Below are 26,311 nucleotides of genomic sequence, written 5' to 3' on the forward strand. Positions count from 1 at the left end.
TGGAGTTAGAGTTCCTGGCAATTGTGAGCCATCTAACATGGCTGCTGGGAATCACATTCAGGTCTTCTGTAATATCAACAAGCTCTCTTAACTGCAGCCCATACTTTTCTCGCTTTTATTAGCATAAATGATACACACCCATAACCCCAGTACTTAGGAGGCTGAGGCAGGAGAATTCCAAGTTCAAGGCCAGCCTGTATTTTATAGCAAGGTCCTGTAACAAAAACCAAACCACAACAAAATAAACTTCCCCAGATTTATATAGGACTTGCACTAATCTGTATTGTTATCAAACGTAAACCCTCCCATCCCACTCCTAAGGCAGGAGCTAGTGTCCTAGACTGCAATTAGTGGAGGGGCCTAGTAGTACATCAATAGGTTTTCTTACCTGAGAGGTCCAGCTACATCTTCCCCGAGCGTCTCTTGTATGCGCCATTTTTAGACACTGACTGACTGCCTTTTCCTCCATACCCTCAGTATTGGGGTGCGAGCCATGCTGTGTTTGAGCAGAAACGGGTGGATCTGAGAGCCGAATGCTACATGCTATATTGCTATATCAACCCAGGAGTTGCATTAAATCAGTGGTCAGTCTAGCAACACCTTACTCTCATAGGTTACAGAACGTTATATAAACAGCAATCTCTATGATAGATACGTGTTGGGGGTCGGTGACTTGAGGGAGTACTTAATGTATCACTGACTGGCCTTGAACTTGTTAGGAAGCCATTAGCGACCTTAACTTTCCGATCCTCCTTCTTCCACCTCCTGAGTCCTAGCATTACAGGCAGGTGTGACCATGTCTGGTTTATGTGGTGCTAAGGGATTGAACACAGGGCTTCATGCACACTAGGAAATCATACTACCAACTGAGTTACCACTACAGCCTACTGGTCTCTTTTTGGCATCCGCAAATACCCCACCAGCATTCACTAGAAAAACTTACAACATGTTCTACACACGTCTGAATTCATGAAAATAAGCAGGGAAGGCACCAGGAGTCAAAGTCAAATTCTATTTTGAAAAATAGTATCTCAACCCAGGATGTCTATGAACTCTTAGCTGAACAAGTTCTGCTCAGGAATGAGAAGTAGCAGAAGAAAAGGGTTTGGGCTCTCCCTCTAGCCATTAGGGATCTGGTAGGGAAAGCAATTGGGGGTTCAAAGCCAGGAAATCCCTGAAGAGCTGTCATGGCTGAGTTACATAGTTATACTAAGTGTATCTTATTGGGTTGGTTTTCCTGGTCCCTCTGATATAGCGGGGGCATGGATGAGATAATTTTGCAAAATCAAATTTTAATGAATGGTGATATTAATGATAATAGCTCATATTCACTAAATGTTTGCAGTATAGAAGGCTTTCTAGTGTTTCACAAGAACAATGTCATTCAATTTTTTTCATTAAAGCTGTTTAAGATAGGTAAGTAGCCCCATTTTTCAGATGGGAAAATCTGAATCTCTAAAATTCAAGTGATTGGTCCAGGGTCATCCAGCCAGCAAACAGGTGGCAGAGTGAGGAGCAGAACTCATATCCATCCAGAAGTTTCTACTGGAACTCCAAACTGATCCCAAAGAAAAGCCCATGTGTACAGGGTAGGAGAGGAGACGAGAGGGAAGAAGGAGGGAAGCGAGGAAATCCCATTATCTTGGAGTAGGGGCTCAAAGAGGGTGTGATGGGAATGGGGCAGGGGAAGGAAGCTGAAGTAAGGTGGGACAGCAGGAAGAAAAGAAGGCTTGTGCTTCGGCAGGGGTTTCCACCCTCCTTGTCCTCAAGCAGCCCTGATCTTCCTTGTCATCCTCACACAGACACTGCACAGCTCTCAAGCATTTTTCCTTTCATCTAGCAGCTCAGGGGAAAGGACCTCACTTGATCTGGCAAGTAAAGAAAGCCATTCATCCAATACTTGTCAAAAGATTTTTCAAAAGTTCTTCTACGAGAAGTGCCGAGCTCAAGCCAAACGCACGATAATTGGCTAAGGCTTCATGCCCTGCGGTCGCTCCCTAAGAAAAGTTCAGTGCTAGTCACAATTCTTCCCCAGCTTTTCAGCGGCTAGAGCTCAATCAAGAAGTGGCTCTGCAAATTCCAGGATCAGGGGATGCAAAATGCAGAATCTGCACTCTGGAGCTCAGATTCGCTTTGCCTGGCCTCCAGGAAGTCGAGTACATCTTGCATTGAGTATCAAGTACAAGACATTTCAAAAGATGCTGGGGTCTCTCTAAATTCAGCTACCACTAGAGGAAAGAGAAGGCCAATATGTTGAAAGGACCACTAAGAAATCAAATTTTTAAAAGAACAGATCATGTGATTATTAAAAACAACCTGTGGGCAAAAGCAATTCTTTTTTAGTTGACACAGCATGCTGGGTCACTTTGGGTGACGAAAACTAGCAGCATTAGTATTAGTATCTGCTGCTGATGGTCCCGCTGACGGTGATACTTGCATGGGATAAGAGTGAGAGGGCTTTATATTTTTCAAGTGTTTTCATATGCCTTATCGCCATGAGTACTGTCATTCTACTGTATTTGAAAGAGAGGGAGGCATGGAGTGATACCAATATTGTCTAACCGTAACCAATATTAAACAAAACTGTTTAATGCTGAATACAGGGTACCACTGAAGGACTCTCCCTGTGGGTGTGCTCTTTGATAAGGAAAAGTTCACAGTCTCAGGTAAAGAAATTGAGTACCAACAAAGAGTCAGTGAGCTAAGCGAAAGCTGGCCAAGATGTGGCCCCTCCAAGCTAATGCTTTCCTCTCCCTCCACTTCTGCTTCTAGGCCACGTTCCCTTATCTTTCTAATGAACAAAGCTCCCTTTTCCCCCCAAAGCCCAACCCGAGAGCCACTGACGATCCCACCCCACCGGTGCTTATCTCTTCTCTATTTGGGGTCATGAATCATTTTGAAAACCTGGTAACTGGAGATCTTTTTCTTCAAGAGATGTATAAAGGTATGAATGGCATGTGTGTTTGCATACACATGTGCCCAGATGCACACACCTCTCTGTGATACAATTTTAGCTCTTGGGATAATTTTCAAAAATAATTACTATTCAAAGTCAAATGAAGAAAATCTAGCGACAGGTATTTTGCCTGTGGAATCATCATCCTTCCCCATAGCTGCTCATACACCCTATTCTGGCAACTTCTCCCAAACCCCTTACTCACACCTCCCATTCTTTATCTTCTAATTCTAACCTCACGCTGCCCTCGATTACATAGGGTTCAATGCTACCATGATCCTTCTCCATTGATCTGTGGAATCTCTAATTGTCAGGACTCAATCTGGAACAATGAGTGAATTCCCTTGACAGGCAGAACCCAGTCATTAAATTAAGCAGAGCCATTGGGGTTGGCATGTGAAATGGATTCTTCTGGAAATAACAGGGAGACTTTTGGAAGATATCTTTTAAAAGCTACTGCTTACTTCATATATGAGGAAGCCTGTGGCTATTCTGGAATACATGGTACACATGGTGCTGACTATTCAAAACTGAGATAACAGACAAACATAAACAAGGGAACACAAAGACCAAGTCATTCAGATAGACTGTCTTCCCTAAACAGCTATCTAAAAACGTGGTGTCTCAAGTTTTGTCATTGTTCTCACTAGTTCCTTCATATGCTCATCCCAACAGTTTTCAAAAAGAACTACTTAGTGGGAATAATTTAGAGAATCCTTACAGAAATTGGCTCCATGTCCTTATTGTGGAAGAAAGACCATTGGATTGTGAGCTTGTCCAGGGACGTCACAGTGGTGGTATAGAGGCAGAGCAGAGTGACATTAGATCCAACAGTCACATTCACGAAACTGTCTGGGATGGTCACTTGCACCATACTAACCTGACCTGAAAAGATAATCATCAGATAATTAGTAATACATATGTTCTGATGGCATGTTCATCACACAATACAAAACATCTTGTCTAGTGACCCTAAGACAGGGAAGAGAGCAGAACGAAACATACAGGAGACCTGAGGCAGACAATAAACACAGGAGAGACTTTCTAACTTCCAAGTTTCTAACAAGTTATGACATGAGGATGATCAAAACCTAGGTGACAGTGAGGTAGTGACACTGGACTAGCAATTCATATACGGGTCAGGTTTTACACATCTCCTTACGGTCTTGCCCAGGGACACTAAAGGGCTTGAGGATGGAGAACAACCAACTCAGATTCCCCATCATACAGTGGTCCTTGAATACAGATTTCCCATGATATAGTGGTCCTTGAATACAGAGCAATTATTTGAAAAATTAGGTAAGTCAGAAGCTAAGGCTTTGCTAGGGCTTTCAAGTCCCAAACTACGAAAATTCCAGATGAGTTCTATACCCAAGACCACTGTATGTGGCGGGGGTGAGGGGCTTACTGGGAGATCTGTTATATCCAAGGTTGTACTAAGAGGTCAGTTTACTTTTACACTTTCATCCTTTTATGAGTATATAGTGGGGTGAACCAGAATCTACATAACAGGTAAGAATGTCACTGATCTGGTGATTAAAGGAATATTTATATATTTTCCTATTTTTTGTTTTAATTTTTAACAGAGAAAATGTAGATAGAAATATTGCATATAAAGAAATCATTTTGAGGAACCTCAGTAATTTTTTATGGAGTTGAAAATGAAAAACAGAGACTTGGGCATGCTAAGTAGGCACACTAAGTGGCTACAACCTCATTCTCTTCATTACTGGTTTGTGTTTGGTTGCATTATATTGAAATGCCATGCTTTGCACAATTTCCATTATTTTAAATTCAGGTTTTCAGGGTCTCCCTTAGTCCCTGCTTTGTAGGTGCTTGGGGGAAAATTTCCATTATGCTATTGTTGGGTTGCATGCTCTATACAGGAAGATATAATTTAATTTAAAGTTCTGTAGTACACATAACATGCACAAGGCTCTGAGTTCAATTCCCAGCACTGCAAAATAAGAGACTAAATAAACCACTATGAATATGTGTATGGGCACCAATTTGTTGTAGTAAGGCCACTTGTTTGTTTCCCGTCTGCCCAAACTCCTGAAATAACCACACAGAAACTGTATTAATTAAATCACTGCTTGGCCCATTAGTTCTAGCTCCTTATTGGCTGACTCTTACATCTTAATTTAATCCATTTCCATTAATCCATGTATCGTCACGTGGCAGTGGTTTACCAGCAAAGTTGTGGCATGTCTGTTTCTGGCGACGGCTCCATGGCTTCTTTATGACTCCATCTCTTTTCTCCCAGCATTCAGCTTAGTTTTCCCCGCCTATATAAATTCTCTCTTGCTATAGGCCAAGCCAGTTTCTTTATTCATTAACCAATAAAAGCAAAACATAGACAGAAGAACCTCCTACACCACATAGCAATCTATTGGTGTCAATATTTTACTAGTTGGAGTGATATATGTAAATTTTACTTACATTAGGGCCACTTACCTTCTCAACATTTAAATGTCATTGTCTCAAGTCCAAGATAATGGTATAAGAGAGTGCTGTAGTTTTTGTTTCAATTATCACATATGACACACAGCATTTAGGAGTTAAAGCAGACACAAAGACATATTCATATTTCTGCCCTTTCTTTTGTTCCTTTTGTCTCTATAATGCTTTAAGATCTTTCTTTTTATCATCTTCTGTATTTCAGAAGTAATTCCTTGAGTCATTCTTCAAGGTTATGCCTGCTAGGTGAAGATATTTTCCCTCTTTGATTGAGAATCTCATTATTATTTTTCCCTTAATTCTTGAAAGATAGTTTCACCAGATACAGATTCTATTTCCTGTCATCTCTGCTGTACTTCTGAGTCTATCAGCATGTTTCTTATTTTTATTATTATATCTTTTAGTTCTATAATTTCCATTTGAGTTTCTTGAGAAGACAAATAATCTAATTTTACTTAAAAAATAATTCAAAGTAGAGGAAAGGAAATCGAGGATGAAGTTATACATTAAAAAAGTTTTCAGGACTGAAAATATGGCTCGGGGTACTTTGCTAGCATGTGCAAAGCCCTGATTTTGATCACCAGCAAAGCAGAAAAAAGTCTTCAGAGAAATAGATGACTACAATGCCTGACTCTTATTTGACTTCTTGTTTCTCGATTTAAAATTAACTGAAAAATACTTGTACACATGGGATGCATGTGTTACAGTATCATTGATGTTCTGATATATTACAGACACCTCCCACCTAACTGGAACCTGTTGAACATCAATTTTGTGCTAAATACTGGGGGGACAATGTTGAATGAGAGTCCCAGTCTCTGCCTGCCATGTCAAAGCAACAGAAAGCCATTTCTAGCCCAGATCAGTGTGGTAGTGAATGAAATTCAATGATATAAGCAACACAAATCTGATTCAAACATTTCCTATTTTTTTTATAAGAGACACATATGTCTGTAATAATTTGAGATTGTAAAAGCTCAGAAATTACATATTGGAATTCAGATAGTATTTTCAAACTTTACATGAGACATTTTTAAGAACACCATACATTGTCTCACGGTAACAATTGGCTAAGCAAAATCACCAGACCATTTTATTGCTCATATTGCCCATATTCAGCACCATAAACAATTCTTAAATTCTGAGAAACAGATAGTTTTCAGGCATTGGCCAATCTTAATAAAGTGACAACAAACAATAGAGCTTAGAGCTCTGTTTTTAATTTTTAATTTTTCAGATAAACTTCTTTAGAAAAATCTCAGCCCATGCCAGGCCTCGTGTCTTTCTTTCTGCCTGCTGCTTGCGAATCAAGACGTAAAGCTGTCAGCTACTGCTCCAGTGCCATGATTGACTGCTTCCTGTTGTGATGATAATAGACTAAATGTCTCAGCACTGGCTACCTAGAGCTCATTCAGTTTGGCTTGCATCTCTTTGACATGCATCAATCCAAACTTTATCATAGAACATCATTTACACCCTGGTTGTGAGATTTAACAGTCTGAATGTATCGTATGTTTGGTTGCTTAAGGACATCATACTCCAGAAGTCCCTGTAATAAAGTGCACCACAGGCAGGTGTATGGTTTCTCTGCTCTACAGAAATCAATGAATCAATCAGGATATCTGAATGCAATACAGAAAATGATTTAGTAGAAGAGGATTTGACAAATCGCCAAAACGCTGGATTTGTAAAAAAGTAAATGAGAAAAGAAAACATAATAATGAAGATAACTTGGTTTTCCCAGACACTATGAAACTCATTCACACAACGGACACTTAACCCACAGGCCTGAGACAGAAACACTTTTATCTTCTTTTTTTCCCTAGAAGTGAAGCCAGGTGGTGGTGGTGTACACCTTTAATCTCCGCAGGTAGTGGCAGTCAGATCTCAGAATTTGAAGCCAGCCTGGTCTACACAGGGAGTTCCAGGACAGGCAGGACTACACAGAGAAACCTTGTCCTGAAAAACAACAAAAACAAAACCAAACAAACAAGCAAAAAAGTGAAAAAATAAATTATATTTCTTTTTTAAAACTTGGTCCTGCCTCAAGTTAGTATACCAGACCTTGTTGATTCCCCAAGGAAGAAGACCTTACCCTTTCTGAGGAGTGAATGCGGGATGGGAAAGGGGAAGTGGGGGTGGGAGAAGAGAGGGAGGGGAACTGGGATTGGTATGTAAAATGGAAAAGCAATTTAATAAAAAAATGAAAAAAGGATAAAAACATGGAGCATTTTGGCTATCAAGGTACTAACCGCAGCATGAGGCAGAAAACATGCCTTTTATTCCTTCACATTAGAAGATTATGCTCTGGTGGGAAATTTAAGGCAGTATGATTGGGAAAGAAGTCATGGGAAGAATCTCTGCTCAGACCAATGAGCACTAAAAAAGTGTATATATCACCACAGAAGCAAGGGTCTCAAATTGCAAGTGTAAATCAATAACTAATGAATAGTCTTGTTTGCACAACCAGACTCTTAAAGGGCGAGAAGAAACATGTACAGAAGTTAAGAGGTGTAAGGTCCCAGGATCCCTCAATGATCTCAGCACAAACATTGCCTTTCAACGACAGTAATATAAATGGAGAAGATGATTCAGGAATATTCCAAAGAAATCTGATGACAGAAAAATAAAACACTGAGAAACAAGAGTCTAAAAACCAAGTACATGTACCGACACTTCTGATGAGCCTTCAGAAATGGCTTTTTCTTATATTTTAATATAAGACAATATGATCCATCAGAAATGATGGAACAGTGGTTTAAAGCATTTCTTACTCTTGAAGAAGACACTGGTATCCTTGCAAGCATCTACATGCTGATTCACAGCCATCCCTATCATTCCAGATCTGATGCCCTCTTCGAACCTCTGTAGGCACCAGGAACAAACACGGTACACATGTAGGTAAAACATTCATTCACATAAAATACTCGTAAAAACTTTAAAAAATAATTCCTTCATGGAACAACTGTTCAATTCATCTGTTTAAGGAAATTCAATATTTCAGTGCTTTGTGAAACTCTAAACATCAATATTTTTCTATTTTGAAACACATCATACTAATCTATAGAATATGGCACATCGTTTAGAGGAAATATGCACATGTCACATATTCTTTAACATCAATAGTATATTGAAAAGCATATAGTTAAGTACAACAAGAATGTTCAATAGCCTGCAGATAGGATTTGTTGGGTAGAGTGGCAATAACTAGTAGAGCAGAGCATTCAAACAGCTGCAATCATAGTAGCGGAGTCCCTGAAATACAACTGCCCAATCATTTTGATATTCTAGGATAAGAGACATAAATATATATCAAAATGATAGAGTGTTTCTTATCCCAGAATATAAAAATGATTTCCAGTATCATTAATTTTGCTCTACTCAGGAAAAATATCATTGTGGGTTCACAGGCATTTAGTTTCTAATTTTAGTTATAATCTAAGAATTACTGATTAACTCACGCACTTTAATTTCTTAATTTTTGGCATTTGGCCATTCTTTCAGTTGGCTCTTATGTCCCTTTGAAGAGCTCCACACATGTGCTTTAATAGCTTGGATCAATCTTCTGTATTTTCTGTCTTGTACATAGAACAAACCCACTTCTGTAAAAAGCCTTATATCTTTGGATTGGACAGTGTGATTGAAAATAAAGATCTGGATAGTAAAAAAAATGCAAGCATTCTGTTATTGCATAATATTTAATCCTCCACGATCATGCTCTAGTTCACCACTGTCCAGCAGAACTTTCTGTGATGCTGAGGGTGGTGGTGGACGTGGAAATAATCTCTCTCCACCCCATTCAGTTCAGTAGTCACTACTCACGTGGAATGTGGCTAGGAAAACCGATGAGGTCATGTTGTAATTTTACTTAACCTGAATTAATTTAAATTTAGATAGTCACATGTGGATAATGAACAGGGAAAACATAGTACTAACCAGGACGTAGCTCTGTGAATACCAGAAGAAAAAGAATTCTTTCTTTGGGATAAATTTACTTTATATTGAAAAACAATATTTAAAATTGAGAAAATAAAAATACCCACATTAACCGAATGCAAGTAAATAACGGGCTAAAGACTAATACCCGATTTAAACAAAACAAAACCCCGACTTACAATCTTCCTCAATGACTTGATTGAATTAATAAACAAAGCAAAACTGCGAGTGTGGTTGAAATGTACATGACTGCTTCTAAAAATAAGTGTTTATCATCTAAGGAAAATAATTCAAGATGTGTATGCTTAAATTAATCAACATTCTAAAGAGTTTAAACGTGCTCTATTTTGGTGATGATTATGCACCCATTTAATGCCTAAAATGTGGGCAAGTCCCTTGCTTATTTGGAAGATTAGTAGACTACTACCATGCCACAGCAAAACAGTGCCCAATTGGCTGTACTTACGAGGTGCATTTCAAGTGATTTCATTTCTGGCCTCTTCCATGTAAAGTTGCTTCATTTTTTTACTTACAGATTAATATAATCAAATGATCATACAAGTTTTGTGTTTGATTTCAAAACCAGCATTCAAATACATTACTTCTTTTGAATGCATCCCTCCATTAGATGAAAACAAGAGTGACATATTGTTCCACCAGGTGACAATTAAATATCACATGGAGCTAAAACGATGTGCATCAAGTTTTGCAGGAGAAAGTTTTAACTAAAATTAGATTTGCTGAAATGGAAATTAAAGTAAGACCTCAGACATCGCTGAAAGTATTTTGATTAGAATAACGCCTTCCTGATTGCCTGTGCAGAAATTTGACTTTAAATGTGACTATGAAAATCATTTCCAGATGTTTGGGTTTGGGGGTAGCGAATTCTTCTTATAACACGTTTACTATGCAACATGCTTGATAAAAAAAAATAGCCTTTCTATGAAACAAATGCAGGTTGAGCATGAAACTGTACTTTTAGAGAGACATTATCAGTTTTCCTAGAGCCATACCATCAACTGATGGCTCGGGATAGTGAAGTGACTTGGATCTCTGTGAATAACACATATAGATGACCTAAATCTTCTTTTGTCTGACGTTCACATGAAGGCGACTACGGTGGATGATATTATATTATGCTCCATTTCCATGTCACCTGCTGTGTTGGCCGGTTTTGCTTTGGGTCAGCTACAACACTGCGCATGCCAAACAATGACAACAAAATCACACCACTAATTAAGAAAAAATAGTCAAGTGTTCATGGCTCACTCTGATTGGGCCATCTACTGAAATTACAAACAAGATCCAAGCATCCTGCTAAATTATTGTTTAAATAATAAAAAATGAGGTGCGAGGCATAGGCTCCATTCGAATGCCATATCCATTCTTATAAAGAAAAATAAATAATTTACTCAAATCTGAGTGGTAAGATTATATTTTCACTTATAAATTTCCACATTCTCAAGTATAGTGAATATCCATTTTATTTATCATTAGTAAAATTATATATTTATATGCATATATTTATAATACAAGTCATTCATGTACCTATTGTGATCCTATGTCTAATATAGAACAGGGTAAGGCTTTACATAAAGAATTAAAAGGTGTGCTCATTTAGGGTTGATACAGAAAACTTATGGTTTGACCAAACTAGCTAACAATTGAAGCAAATGACAGAGATTTATCGTATCTATTAAATAGAAACAAAATTCTAAGGTAAAGTAACTAAGTAACACGTTTCAGGCTCTATGGCCAGGAAAGATCATGGAATAAATTCAAAATTGCTTTCTGGTGACTTTTGACTCCATATAACATCTTTGTTTAAACATTTAAGAATGGATATTTAAAGATTTACTACTAACCAGAAGGCAATATTAGAATTAGTATTTTTTCCTAATCATAAAAAATCAGGAAAATAAAATCAAAATCTTTAATCATATAACCCAGAAATAACCATGATTATTATATTTCCTTCTTTTAATTTATTATAATTAATGTTTGCGTGTCTTGACTTTTCACATATTTTATCCTGAGCAGGCTTTCATATCATTAAATACGCTTATAAAATTGTAGGCTAATGACAGACTAACATTACTCATGACTTAAAAATAATGTTTGATAAACATTATTGTAGCTACCATAAACTTAACTTACCATCAGAACAGATTGAAAATACACATAGCGTTTGCTTTAAAACCTCAGCCAAGGGACTTTCCAAATTAATTACCTCTCCTGGGCTTAACAAACAAAACACTTTGAGTCTTTAAAAATGATTTTGTTCGGCTCAAATTCCTAAAATCAACCATATTGTAATTTCTGCAACGCATTCCTACAACTTGAAAACCCACACTTTGGAGGAAAACTTTGCTAACCAAGCGCTCTATGAATCTTTCTCGTCTCCGAGACAAATATGCTCACACAGTCTTGAGCCCCGGCTTTGCTTGCTGTGGCAAAGTGAGTGAATCATGGTGAACTCTGGGGAAACACTGAGCTAAAACAGAAATCTTATCTTTAAGTACAAACTTTGCTTTCTGAGTAAATTCCCTTGTTCGCCTTTCAAACTAAATAAAGAAATTGGGAAAATAAAGAAACTGGAAAATGTATTTCAGAAACTGTGTAAGCCAATTTTACTGCAGACTGACCTCCCAATCATCAACACGGAACATATTTGCTAAACAAAAGTTCTGAAAAAAGAAAAAAAAAACAGCACACTAATCACAATCTCTTGGAAGTCTGGGAGAGGAAGATTTCTGGAAAAATTTGCAATTTTAGTCTAAAGAGAAATTTGACTTCCGGTTACTATCGATAATTGGAAGATCTATTCCTTACCTGCAAGGCAATTTAATATCAGAAAGACCTTCCAAAATGTGAACACCATCATCCTGAGAATCGCTTGGAGCAGCAGGTGCCTGTCAGGAGTTTGCCTGAACTAGGCTGAGTTTGAAACTGGCTTCTTCGATCACACCGAGGTTTGCCCGGCTTATCTGCTGGGCATCACCAAGCAAATAGGCCTCTTCCAGCTTGCTTATTGGGTACAGACCTCTCTCCCAGCAGATCTGTGTTTATTTGAAACACTTTTCCCCGGGTGTGTTCCCTTGATATATTTGCTACTGTGTTAATAATAAACTCATGGATTTTAATTCTTCCAGCTCTTTGTACAGATTCTCTTAGCTCGCATTGTTTAAAATCAAGCTTATTAAAAACTTGTACTTGGAGGAGAGAAGATACAGCTGTAAGAGAACGTATGCAAATAAAATTTGACAAGGTTAATTAATTTCAAATAGGTCCATGAAGATATAGTTGGAGAGAACTTACACAAATAAAATTTGACAAGGCTAATTAATTTCACATAGTTCCACGAAAGTCTTAGAGCATTAACCCACTAAGCACCTTTCATAAACTAGGTTAGTAAATCGGTGATATAGGCTTCCCTGGGGATTTGAGGTTCAGAGAAAGGGCCCAGAGACTGCGAAGGAAAAACGTGTTCATTCCTATGGGAACAAATTCTAGGCACATCGCTTTTTTTAAGAATCACCATCTATCAAAATTGGAAGTAAGATTCCATTCTTCTGTCTCCCAAGTTAGAAACGATGCAATACTCACTAACTTAATGTGCAAGATCAGGGGAGTAAATAGATGCCCCAAGTCTGCCGTTAGGTGAGTCTGTGTTTTTGTAGAATTAAGTTACTTTTCAGATGCTACGGGGTTTGTTTGGAAATTAGGGGCTCACTAGGTGGGCATGGGAGAAGGTGAGCATGTTTTAAGATAGAGTTCCTCTCATGCTTAAGTTACGCTGAGAAATCTAAGGGCATCCCCTAGTCCTGCTGCTTCCCTGTCTACAGCGACCCTCAGGTCTGTCCATTTTCTGACCTGCTGCTTCCACTGGGATCTAGCCTGCAGCAGCTGCCTCCTGAAGGCTCTTCTGGACTCCTCCTTCATCCGTATCCCAGTCTTGGGTGAATGCCCCAACTCTAGTAAGGTATTTTCAGTAACACTCTCCATTGACTGCCAGCATGCCGAGAGTCCTTCATCTGGATTCCCAGCTTCTTATGATCAGATCCTCATGACGTTTCAACTTTAGCCACAGTAAATGCCGTAGAGATGTATTGCTCAAAGTGTTTAGTCAGATGAAAAACGCCCGCTTCAAATGACGTTTTATGAACTTTAATTTAGAAAAAAAACAACAACAAATGATTTTACCTCTATCTTTCTTCAGCCAAGTGAATTTCTCCCTCTTCAGGACAGTATTTCATGTTCATCAGAACTGACTCCTCCTTCTAAACTTTTCCCTATCCACACCTATGTCTGAAGCCAAACCTTAAGGACTTCCATTCCTTGGACTTTTCCATTCCCTCATTTTGCTGTCTAAGCATATGCTTAGACTTTGTAAATGTACATGTCAACCGTGTCTGGGTGCCCTTGCTTATGAATTCACATTTTGTTTGGAGGCAATCAGTATTGGAAGTTGGTACTCAAATGTTCCCTGGAGCTTCCTTTTTATTAACTGAGTCTCACCTAAATCCAGGGACAGTGAGCCCTTTGAGGGACAGTGAGCTCCTTTGGGGAGAAAGATTAGGCCTTATGCGGGAAGGTCATAGCTTAAGAGTGTGTCCCAAAATTTCCCCAGTAATTCACATTCTTGCAGCAGCAATATGATGAGTCATATTTCCAGACCTGTGCAGACCTTCCTTGAGAACCAGCTTAAATTTGGGTACTGAGCAATAGAGAATGGGGAGAAAGAGAAGAAATAGCAGATGGCAGAAAAACCAGGTTTTCCCCTTCAAGGCAGGAATTGTGCACAAGACATTTTTCTGCAAATCAGTATCACGTGTCCTTGCTATCTGCTTTCCTTTCTGAGCCCACCTTCACAGTCCCCTGAGTTCCTAGGTTGTCACTACGGGAGAATTCACTCCGCAGATAGTTAGTACTCTTTCTAATAGTTAATAGTTCTTCCTCCTTTCTATCTGTATTCCTCCAGGAAGCAGCCCCTTCTGTTAAAAAAAAAAGATCCCAGCTTCAGGGCAGAAGGGAACCAATGAACAATTTGCAATCCTTTTTAATTGTTTGATGATCAATTGCTTCTGTCCTCTAGATACATTTCTGATCAGGAGAATTAATCAGTGCGACATAGAGAAAAAGTGTAGGGAAAGTTCTGCACAAGAGGGCAGCTCGTAGGCTCGCTCGCCCTTTGGAGGCCCTCACCGGTTCTTCTGAGCCCTGGTTAAGCTTTGGCTTCTAAGGCCACCAAATCTCCAAAAGAGCCAACGTTCGCATTTGGAAAACATTCGCATTTCTGTGGAGGTGGGTAAAGAAAGAGAGCTTGTTTAGACTGAGCCATTTTCTGTTTTCTCTATCTTTGTTGAGAATTTACATCAGTTCCACTCCCTTTACTCCCCACGCGAATTCCTCCCTTTCTCTCTCCACTCCCTCGCAAATTCATGACCGAGTCTCCTTTTTGGGTACGGTGCTTTTCAACCAGGGGATTTCTATGTTTCTTCCCACATTCCATATGTGACCGTAGCACAGTTTCAATATAACCAACTGCCCATTTTATTTTTATAAACTTGACAAAAACCTAGACATATCTGGCAAAAGGAATCTCAGCTGAGAAAATGCCTTAATAACCAACCTGTAGGCAAGTCGACATGACGCTGTCTTGATTAAACAATTGGTGTGGGGTGTGTCCAGACCACTGTAGTGCTGGGTTGTATAAGAAAGAAAACTGAGCAAGACAGGGAAGTAGGACACTAAGCAACATCTCTCCAGGGATTTTGCTTCAGGTCCTACCTTGAATTATTGCTTCGGCTTCCTTCAATAGACTGTGCCCTGGAATATGTAAATCAAAGATCACTTTTCCTCAAGTTGTTTTCGGTTGTCTTGTGTTATCACCGCAATAAAAACCCTAAGACACTGATCGTTATAACTAGAAAACTTTGGGGGAATTAAAAAGAGTATTATTGAGGCTGGTGGTGGTGGCGCACGCTTTTAATCCCAGCACTCAGGAGGCAGAGGCAGTTGGATCTCTATGAGTTCGAGGCCAGCCTGGTCTACGAGAGCTAGTTCCAGGGCAGGCTCCAAAGCTACAGAGAGACCCTGTCTCAAAAAACCAAAAGAAAAAAAAAAGAAAAAAGAAAAGAGCATTGTTGGCAATTACATGAGATGGACAGTGTAAACTGATTCAGACAAGCCTGGATGTCTAGCCACCCACCCACGAGTGCGAGACCCAGAACATGGAAAAGCACGTTGACTAACGCAGCATGGCTGAACTAGTTGGCTCTATGATTAGTGGAGTAAAGTAAACAATTTGAGGGTTTTGCCAACACCTATTTGGGACATTTTCGGGATATTTCCCATAAAACACTCTGGAACATTTAAGGAAAATGTCTATACTGTGGTCATATAAAACCTAGGGGTTCCATTAAACTCTAGGAAATCGTGCAAATTCTCTATTTAAAACTGAAGTTTTACATTGCTTGACCACTGCTCAAAAGAAGTGGGCTGTTAACTGGCACATGGCATATTAGTCTTCACATTTTTAGAGGGCTTTATAATTTTTAAACTGCTTTTCCATTTTCTTCCCATGACTAGAGGTAAAATAAGTAGGGCAGGTATTATCTCCATTTTCAGAAAACCGAAGCCCAAAAACATTGTATTTTTCCCCAAGGCCACACAGTGCACGTTAGATGCTGTTCCCATCACACTGCACAGTGGCACGCTGATTATGTTGCGACAAGTAGGTTACTGCCTTCAGAGTTCTTTCCTGGGAACTTTCAGAAATGCGCAGCGTTGGACTACTCCGCAATTAAAAAAAGTAATTCATTTAGAATGCAAAGGGATTTAAACAAAAACAGAAGTGTACAAAAGAAAATCCCACCTCTAGTGTTCCATCCTCAGTTCATCCTCTAGTTCAATTTCACCCTCATGTCCACAAGCAACAGGCTGTTGGCATGTACCTCAGAGCTTTTTCTATACAATTACACACAGAACCACACAATGAACCTGGCTGTGGCAGCTCATGCCTGTAATTCACTACATGGGAATCTGAGGGTAGGGAGATTTCTGTGAGTTCAAGGACAACCTGGGCAAGAGTCTGAGACCCTGTCACAAACAAACAAATGAACAAGCAAAACCTAGAAACAAAATCCTCTCAAGAGACACACAATGATTTTTAACGGAAAATTGATCATGTTATTCATATTATTTTATAACTTAATTTTCCTGCATAAAAGCACTTTAGGATGTTTGTCTTTATGCCCAATTATATCTACAGATCTGCCCTATTTGTTTTAGAGACTACATAATATTTCATAGTATATGCATGATTCTTTCTTCTATACAAATAGAAAATTAATACTAGAATAAATCATTTCCATGTTTTACTATTACATACAATGGTGCAAGGAATATTCTTTACTTAGATTTTCCCCATTCATATGGCTATTTTTATCAGTTGGGTTCCTATAGGTTTCATAATCGTTTCTGTGGTGAAGGATTGCTGAATGGAAGGACACTGGTAGACTACAAACTTGCATTTCGTTCACTTGCACTGTTATCACAGTTAAAATGGGATACTGTCTTATGCTTTTCTGGGTACCTCTGCGCCTCGGTCAACATGTTGTAGGCTGCTGATAGAACAAAATAGGCCCAAGCTAAAATCAATCCTATTTCTCTCTCTGTTTCTCTCAGAGCTATGGATTGTAAACTCCTGGAAGGTGGCTAGGATTTTTTTTAACTTTTTCCATTTTTCATGTGTGTAGGCATATATGTGACATATGTGTCTGTGTGCATGTGTAGGCTCAAGGTTAATGCTGAGAATTGCTCTCATTCATTCTTCAAAGCGGCACACACATCAGATTCCATGTTGAAATAACAAATGAAAGACATTGGATTAAATAAAACAATGTTAAAATCTCTTAAAATGTTTGAAAAAAGAACTGGAGCATTTTTGAAGACTCTGAAATCCATGTTTCCCTGATGCCATCACTTCTGTGACCTCGCCTGCCATACCTACCTCTCACTCCTCTGTGCCAGTCACACTGCTTTGTTAGTGAGTTACCACCCCATAAGACAAGTTCCCACTTTTTTGAATATTTCTTCTGGTGGCTCACACTACATTTGAATATTTCCTCTCAGATATGAACAGAGAAAATTCCTTTGCTATAGTCTCTGCTAAACCGTTTTTTCTCAAGGTGTCCATTTTTCCTCACTGTTTTAAAAGACAGGGTTTTGCTATGTAGCCCTAGCTGACATGAAACTCACTGTGTAGACCAGACTGGTCTCAAACTTTCAATGATCTTTCTGCATCTAAGGGTCTTCTAAGTGTTGGATTACAAGCTGTTTACACAATTTTCAATTTTGACTTCTCCCCAGACTTCCAATCACCCTCAACCTTTTCACTTGTTCTAACATACAATACTCTCCCCTCATCTAGGTTTCTCCTCATGATTTCAGTTACTCAGGATCAACCATATCTCAAAACCACTAAATATTAAATTCTAGAAAAAAAAACTCGCTTTAAATACCTTTCATTATATTCCAATTATTCTATTTTAATTGTTGCTTTAAATCAATCCCTTACTGAGCTTATTTTATAAATTAAACTATACCTTAGTCATGCATGTATAGGAGAAAACAGAATATATATACATATATGTATATGTTCTTACATATACATACACGTGCATATATTCTGTATGTATGTATGCACATAAACATATATGTGTATATATTCTGCTTTTCCTACACACACTATACATATACACATACACATACACATACACACACACCTCACCAGGGGTCTCAGAACATATCTTCTATTAACAAGAAGGGGATACTGCATTAGTTTACTCAGCAAGAGTGTATGATTCAAAACGATAAGAATTCATGGGTTTTGTTCACTATTTATTCTGAAGGCTTAGAACAGTGCCTGACATGTAGCTAATGTATAAGAACTACTTAGTGGAAAAACATGCAATCCACTTGAAATTTATTTTTCTGGATTGTAAGATAGATACAGTAGAGGAATTTTAAATATTCTAATGCTCCAGATAGTGTCCAAACATTAGCCCGTGAGTGAGGTTTGCTCTTTGGAGACACTAAGTCACTTGACACCAAGTCTCATTTATAAGGCAAGTGATCGTTTAAGTGGTGCTGGTCTGTAGTTAAGAAATTAGGTGTGATTGCAGTAGAATTTGTTACTTTGATTGGGTTGAGAGCTGACTCAGAGGCAATCTGAGGTTTCCAAAAGTGATCTATGCCATTCTTATGGAAGCTACATGTGAATTGGAGACAAAGAGCCACAGAAATAAGAGAATGAGAATGAGACATCCTTGGCTAAAGCTTTTCACATCGTAGGGTTTGTTCACCAAAACAGTTATCATGAAGAAAATGGAGTTTATGGGACTTTTCAAATGTATGTTTATGGCTTGTAGTTTTAGTTTTAATTACATATGAATAGGCATAATATTGTCAGTGCTTAGAGCCTACACATTATGTTTCTGCTGAATGGCTCCAAAGAAGGTGTTTCAAGGATCATATAAATGCCAGAGCCAGGACTTCCAAAGTCAGCTGGCTCTGGAACAGCTGATCTTAAGTTGTGCTTAAATCGCTATGGCTTTAAGGACCTGGTTGGATATTGGCACCTACCAAATGCCTAAAAGCAGTACGGTGAATTCTATTTTTCATACTCATGGTATCTCAAGCTCAGTATTTTGAAGGATAACACTCATCTAGATGCATTTGTTGTATTATATTTATTTTTTTAACATAATCAGCCCCAACAATAACAACAGGTTAACACTCGTTTACCTTACAAACAATAAAAACAAGTTGTATTTTTTTTTTACGATTGTATCAACAACAAAATGGGAAGTTTCAGGACAAAAACTCCAACAAATCAAATGCCCCAGTGAATGCTGCGATGCTGTCACACACGGAGAGTCACCCTTGCCCTTCTGTGCACACGTACAAGGCCTGGAATTCCTGTCAGCAATGAACCTAATTCGAACTTGAAGTTCTCAAGTGTACGCTCTGGATATCTGACTAAGAATCTTTCAGAATCCTCTAGAAAATTGCTTATTTGTGCTATGAAGCAGGACCACTTTGGGTGTATATTTAAAGAGGGCCATGAAGGTTCCTGTCTAGTTGAATTTGGGAACTACTTGTTTCCTGTCCTAAAGGGAAGAACTATGCAGGAAGTTCTTTGGCAAATCATATTTTAACAGTAACAATGAGTCAGCTTCCATTGAGTAGTCTGAGATTGCTTACCTAGCGATAGTAGAGAGGCTGGAAAGGGTTAGTACCAGGAACTCCATGTTAACCGATAGCGTGACTCAACTGGCTGTGTACATTAAAGTGTTTGGGGAAGCCTACTCCTAAGTAATTTGTATTGACGCATTGTACAAACACCTGCCATAAAGTCTGCTTTGGAAAAAAAAATCACACGTATGAGTACCTGCACAGAACCCATGTGGATAACACACATGCGCATGCACACACAACTATATTTAACACAACGGCATCCTAGACCCCCCCCATTGTTTCCATTTAGGAGAAGTCAAACTATGAAGAATCACATTCTAATGTATGAGCATAGGGCTATGATGTTTTAATCAGTTACATCTAATACGCTCTGAAAATGCCATGCCTCATCCAAAAGAATTTTAAAAACTGGAAGTGCTGAGACTGAAATGAAAATATTGAAACATTTTACAAATGTACAAGTTGGTTAAGGGTATCTGAGGTATATTACAGGCTACCCAGTGATGACACCTTACTAGATGACAGTTAACGACCTTGTTAGGTCTTTGATTTGCAGCGGTCACATAGCTTGCCATTGGTGGAACAAGGACTTAGGTCCTGGTGTGACTGATCCAAAGCTCATGCTATTCCCCATTATATTCTAAGATCTCTTGGTGCTCAGAAAGAAACAGGAAACTATTTAGTCAGCACACAGTCCTGCTTCCCAAGCTGACGTTCTTGCCAAGAAAACAAGACAAATACACAGAGCACAGAGGTTAATACTAAGTAATATAGGATTGTTACAGGCTTCGTTAGGTGTCACAGATAACAATAAGTACAAAAAGGACAATGTGGCATGTATGTAGAGATGCTGGTGATATCATTGTTACTTGAGTTCCATTGAGTCTACCTGGCAGGAGATAGGAATTCTGAGAGGATACAAATAGGATATTATTTAATTGACTGACACACACAATAATTGTACATATTTATGAGGTACCATGTGTTATTTCGATACATGTGCAATATACAACAGTCAGATCAGAGCAGTGTTTTTGAAGATCAAGATTTGTAATGGACGATGAAGAGACAGAGCTGCAGCATTTCTGAGGGCAGTGAATAACAGGCAAAGAGATAAAACCACTTGTGTGAAAGTCCTAGAAAGAAACCAGGATTGAATAGAACAAAAATATGAAAAATGTGGGGATGGGATTCAGACATGAAGAAACTCACAAAGTACACAGCAAAAGTAGCAGAAAATAACAAATTTGGTGGATTCCATTGAAGTTACTTTAAAGGATAATCAAAAGGCCTAGGTTTTGTTGTTGGTTTGTTAGTTCTGCATTGAGGGAGTTTATGATTTGTGTGTGTGTGTGTGTGTGTGTGTGTGTGTGTGTGTGTGTGCGCCTGCGCACATGTACTCTTACATGTTGAAGTCATCAGTCAACTTCAGTTGTCATTCTATGGGTACTAACCGCCTTTTTATTTATTTGAGACAGTGTTTGGAACATGCCTAGCAGGCTAACCTGGGTGGTCAGTGAGCCTCAGAGATGGGCCTGTCTCTGTCTTCCTGACACTAGGATTACAAACACATACTACTGTGCCCTTTATTTTTTACATGGTGGCGCTGGATAGGTTTATATCAACGACACAAGCTAAAGTCATTGGAGAGACAGGAATCTCAATTAACAAAATATCTCCATAAGATGAGGCTGTAGTCAAGCCTGTATGGCACTTTCTTTCTTTTCTTAACTTTTGGAGATTATTTTAATATTAAAAACATTATTGTAAAGATAAATTAAATTTTTCTTAATTAGTGATTGATGTGAGTTGGCCCAGCCCATTGTGGGTGCTGTCATCTCTGGCTGGTGGTCCTGGGGTCTATAAAAAAGCAGGCTGGGGTGTCCTCCCCTCAGAGCTCAGGGAATCCTGTAGAAGAGGAGACAGAATAAGTACGTGAACCAGAGGGGATGGAAGACACCAGGAGAAGAAGGCCCTCTAAATCAAGCGAACGAAGCTTACAGAGACCAAAGCAGCAAGCACAGGGTCTACATGTGTCTGCAGCAGGTCCTCTAAATATATATTATAGCTTTCAGTCTAATATTTTATGGGATGTATGAGTGCGGGAATGAGTGGGTTTCTGATTCTCATGCCTTTTCTTAGGACTCTTTTTCTTCTGCTGATTTGTGCTAACTCTGATGTGGCAGGTTTCTTTTATCCTACTATATTTTATTTGGTTGTGTTTGGTTGTTATCTCTTAGAAACCTGTTCTTTTCAAATGAGGGACAGAAAGGGAGTGGATCTGGATGGGAGGGGAGGTGGGGAGGAACTGGGAGGAGTGGAGGGAGGGGAAACTGTAATCAGTATATATTGTATGAAAAAAGATTCTATTTTTAATAAAAGGGATGATGATGATGATGATGATGATGATGATGTAGAAAGCAGGCTGAGCAAGCCATGAAGAGCAAGTCAGTAAGCAGCACCCCTCCATGGCCTCTGCATCAGCTCCTGCCTCCAGGTTCCTGCCTTGCTTAAGTTCCTGCCTTCACTGCCTTTGATGATGAACTGTTACATGGGAGTGTAAGTGAAATAAATCCTTTCTTCCCTAAATGGCTATTGGTCACGGCGTTTCATCACAGAAGTGGTGCCCCTAAACTAAGCCAATTGAAGGGCCATAAACTTATATAACACTTTTGACCTTCATTTTCTTAATCCTTAAGATAAGATGTAACAAGGCCCACTTCATAAGAATTACTTAAAAAGTTATTATTAGTGAAATGCTTAGAATAGTGCCTACAGGTATTAGGTGCTATCAATGTTTGCTGCATCATAATAAATACATTTAATTACCAACACAGAAGTATGAGAAATTCTAATATTTCTTATAAATATATTTCCTCTGTGGATAACAGAATAAAAAGGATAACAGAGCAGAAGGAGAGACCGTGAGGAAGGAAGGGAACCAGTTGAGGTGGGGAAGGAATCGCGGGGGCAGGAAAAGGGAAATAAATGAGAAGGCATAATGACACATAGTCAGGAAGGTGCCATGATAAAATCCATTACTTTGCAGGCTAAATTTTAAAATTAATCTAAAAAATTGGTTTGATTTTCTGGATCCGGGTTTTCTCACTTAAAATAAGCCCCCGTTAAACCCAAATGGTCCACAAAGTAAAAACAAAACTACAAATATGCAAGTGGTGGAATGGCAACTCGGTCAGAGGAAGAAGGGCTGGTGAGAGGAAGCCAAGAGAGGCTGGAGGGGCAAGTGCAACCAGAATGTATCATATGCATGTGTGAAATTGAATAATTCACGAACTATTTAAAGGAAGAAAATAAAAATTAATTTTTTCAAGCGTGAATTTTTGTTGTGCTAATTCCTTGAGAATTTCATGTATTATATTCTGATCATATTCGCCCCTTCTCTAATTCCTCCCAGATTCACCCACTTTTACTTTCCCAACTTTGTGTCCTTATTTTTATAAGTACACTGAGCCCAATTTGTCCTGCCTATGGACTACTACTGGGTATGTGGTCATCCACTGGAGTGAGGGAAACAAACTAGGGGCCACGCCTTTAAACAAAGCAAGCTCTTCCTCTTCCAATAGCCATCAACTGCCTCAACTAGTGGTGAGGCATTGGACTCACCTCCTCACTAGGGATTTTGTCTGCTTTGAGTTCGCTCAGGTATTTTGTGTGCTGGCGCCACCACTGTGAATTCATAGAACTGTCATGTCGTGTGCAGAAAACTGTTTCCTTGCAATTCTCACTGCCTCTGCCTTTTACAGTTTTGCCACTTCCTGTTCCATGGTGATCCCTGAGCCTTGGAGGAGGTGTGTGATAAATGGCCATTTAGAGCTGAGAATTCATTATTATTTTATGCACTGTGCTCAGTGGCAGGTCTCTGGGTTAATTGCTATCTATGACAAAAAATAAGTGTCTCTGATGAGGGCTGAGAAAGGAACTAATTTATGGGTATAACAGTAAGTCAGTAGGAGTCTGTTTAACATATGCCTACTTAGCAGAAAAAAATAGTAGTAATGGGTTCTCCCTGGAGTGTACGCTCTGCCTAATCAAAGGTTTTTGGCTCTGATAATGGTGTGTGTTGTGGGTTTCATCTTGTGGAGCAGGCCTTAAGTCAAATGAGAAAGCAGTTGGTTGCTCTCATGACGCTTGTGTCCATACTGCTTCAGTGAGGAGACCTTGCCAAGCTAATTGGTACTGCAGCTCACAGGGTTCACTGTTGGGTAAGTCTGACCGTTTTCTCTTCCAGCACATTTGTAGCACCTTCCAGCTCTATGGAAAGCTGGCCAGTAGAGATGAAGCTTCCAGATGAGTACAAGCGTGACTGCTCAACGTTATATGGCCCAAGCCATAGTGGTATCTTCTGTAGTTGGAGGTCTGTGGGGTCTCACCGAGCAACAATTCCCCAAAGGGTAAACCATTCCTGGCTCTTGGTTTTTTACTTCTTAGCCTGTGGTGTCTATTTCCCTGCTATCAGGTGACTACATTTAAATCCTTCTTTTCTATATGGCCTTTTCAAAAGCTCTATAATAATTTAAAAATCTTTCATAAACTTGGAATGCTTGCGCAAACCCCTTTACTCTGGAGGTATAGGCAGGAGGATCCTAAGTTCAAGGTCAACCCGGGCTACACAGCAAGTTCAGGGCGAGCCTATGCCCCCATGAAACCATATTACTCAACACACACACATGCGCATACACAAATGCACAGAGGAAAGAGATCTTTGTCTTAAAATCAATAAACCAACAAAGCATAAATGTGTCATCCATGTGGCTTGCAACGTAGCAGCGATGACTCTAGCTGAATAGTAGCCGCCACCTTTAGATGCGACACGTATGGCTCCCACAAATCCCATTAGCTCTTGGTGTTTCTGCCTATGCCACTTAATATGACTCATGGCTCAAAGGAAAATGAACATCCTGGTTCCTACTACACTTCAATATTTACAAAGAGTGTTCACAAAGGAGGCTATCGGAGCCTGTAACCTGGACCTGGCCAAATTCACAGGCTGTTTTAACTCTTAAGAGTGTGAAAGAAATTTCTGTCCTCCTGTCTTGACTGAGGTATGTCTTTGACTCCAGGGTCTGAACCACGGGGTTACTCAAGCACCCCAGTTGCTAAAGTCTACTCCATGCCAGTCTTGCGCCTTTCTGCTCTGTTAGTACTTCAGATGAGACGGGCTTATGAACCCCACAGCGCTTTGCAGCAACAGCACAAGAGGGAGTCCAGAGCTGAGAGCAGTCAAGGAAGACCTTGCAGCTTTCTTCTGAGTTGTCAGGCCCTGACAAATCGTGTCCTTCTCCATATGCTCATTTAGCGGATGAACCTGTGCCTCGAGGCCTGAAATACCCACAGCTCGGGAATCTGTTGCACAGTAGCTTCTTCCAGAGCAAACTGCTAGATCGAGCACGTTTCTCTTTAGAACAGCCATCTGGTAAAACATATTCCCAGGCAGTATGCTTCCTCTCCTGACTGATCCGGAGGGGGCGTCCACTTGAGGCTCTCCGCAGTCTCAGAACCTGGGTCCAACACCTTCCAGAGAGATGCACTTCTTCCTGCTTCCTAGGTGAATGCCTGAGGCGTGATGACAGATCTGCAGGTCTGCTGGCTCCTAGTACCCCTCCACAGCCTCCCATCCTTGTTATTCAGACATAACTAATGGGAATGTCAGGACATGCAGGAAAGAAGCCAGGGAGGGGGGAGTTTAGGAGAAAAGACTAGTTCAGTTCGTCGAAGCCCAGATCTGGTCTACTTCTGAAGAAACAGTTCAGCTTCGCTTAGCCACAGGCGGGGCAGCCTGAGGAGATGCTCAGAAATCAAGTGGCCTGCCATGAGCAGAGCATGACATGACAGCACTGAACACAGAACTCAGGTCTTTCATGGTACAGAATGTCAATTTTGTTCCAAGGCTCACGGCTTGCTGCTGAGGCAGAGCTGGGAAGTAGAACCCGGGTCTCCTCCCTGTTGGTGTGACTTGTTGAGAAAGAGGTAGGTGGAGAAGGGAGAAACTTGAGACTTCTGTACAGCAGCATATCAGATGAATAACAGTCTGGAGCCCTTTCCAACTGGGTGGAGGGAATATAGCCTGTTCCCAGGCCCGGGCAGCAGGAAAGAACTTTGGCCACTCTCCAGCAGCTCATGGTCCTCCCAAGGCAAACAGTTCCCTCGGCTGTGGTTCTTACATCTGAGAGCCTGTTGGGGGATTCTGGGTAAGGTGACATCTAAGGGAATCTGTAGGAAAGGCTGTTTGGGCATGTGCATATCTCTCTGGAGCCGTCACCACGCATTCCAGCAAGGCAAACATTCCTTACCCCAGTACTCAGCTAGGCTTTGTGTTCAGTGGAAGTTGGGTAGGTTGATGGTAACATAATCTGACTCTTCGCTTCCTCTCCCAGCTCTCCTCTCAACCACACTACCCTTTTCTCTTTTCTGTAGCCATTCTGGCCTCCTTGCTATTGCTTAAACGAGATAAACATGCTCTCACCTCAGGGCCTTTGGACTTGCCTGTTCCTGCCACCTGATATGGCCTTCGTCAGCTATCAGTTTCTTGGGCTCCTTCCTTCCCTCAAGCCTTTATTTGAGTGTTACCTGTGTCAAAGATCCTTTTCCCAACTACCGTCTCTGAAGGTTCACCTGAAAAACGCCACCTTCCTATTCGAAACCTTTTCACTTTCGGGGTCATTGCCATTTTACACT

At 39.9% G+C, this 26,311-nt stretch overlaps 1 protein-coding gene across 8 annotated transcripts in view; it reads right to left on the minus strand.

Annotated features, from left to right (window-relative positions):
• Nucleotides 1–26,311, minus strand: part of Vsig1 (V-set and immunoglobulin domain containing 1) — a 159,234-nt gene that overhangs the window by 20,706 nt on the left and 112,217 nt on the right. For 6 of the 8 annotated variants that reach the window (XM_085684621.2, XM_087903177.1, XM_085684620.2 and 3 more), the window contains 2 exons: nt 3,678–3,841; nt 389–496 (listed from right to left, as the gene is read on the minus strand). In XM_085684621.2, coding sequence (XP_085540747.1) covers nt 389–496; nt 3,678–3,830 — 261 coding nt within the window. In that variant the 5' untranslated portion in view covers nt 3,831–3,841. Of the gene's footprint in view, nt 1–388; nt 497–3,677; nt 3,842–12,184; nt 12,418–26,311 lie in introns of those variants that run through there. The other 2 variants (XM_048428503.3, XM_048428508.3) reach the window with 2 other exon arrangements.

Source organism: Myodes glareolus, chromosome X (assembly GCF_982192425.1).
Source record: "Myodes glareolus chromosome X, mMyoGla1.1, whole genome shotgun sequence".
NCBI classification, from domain to species: Eukaryota; Metazoa; Chordata; class Mammalia; order Rodentia; family Cricetidae; genus Myodes; species Myodes glareolus.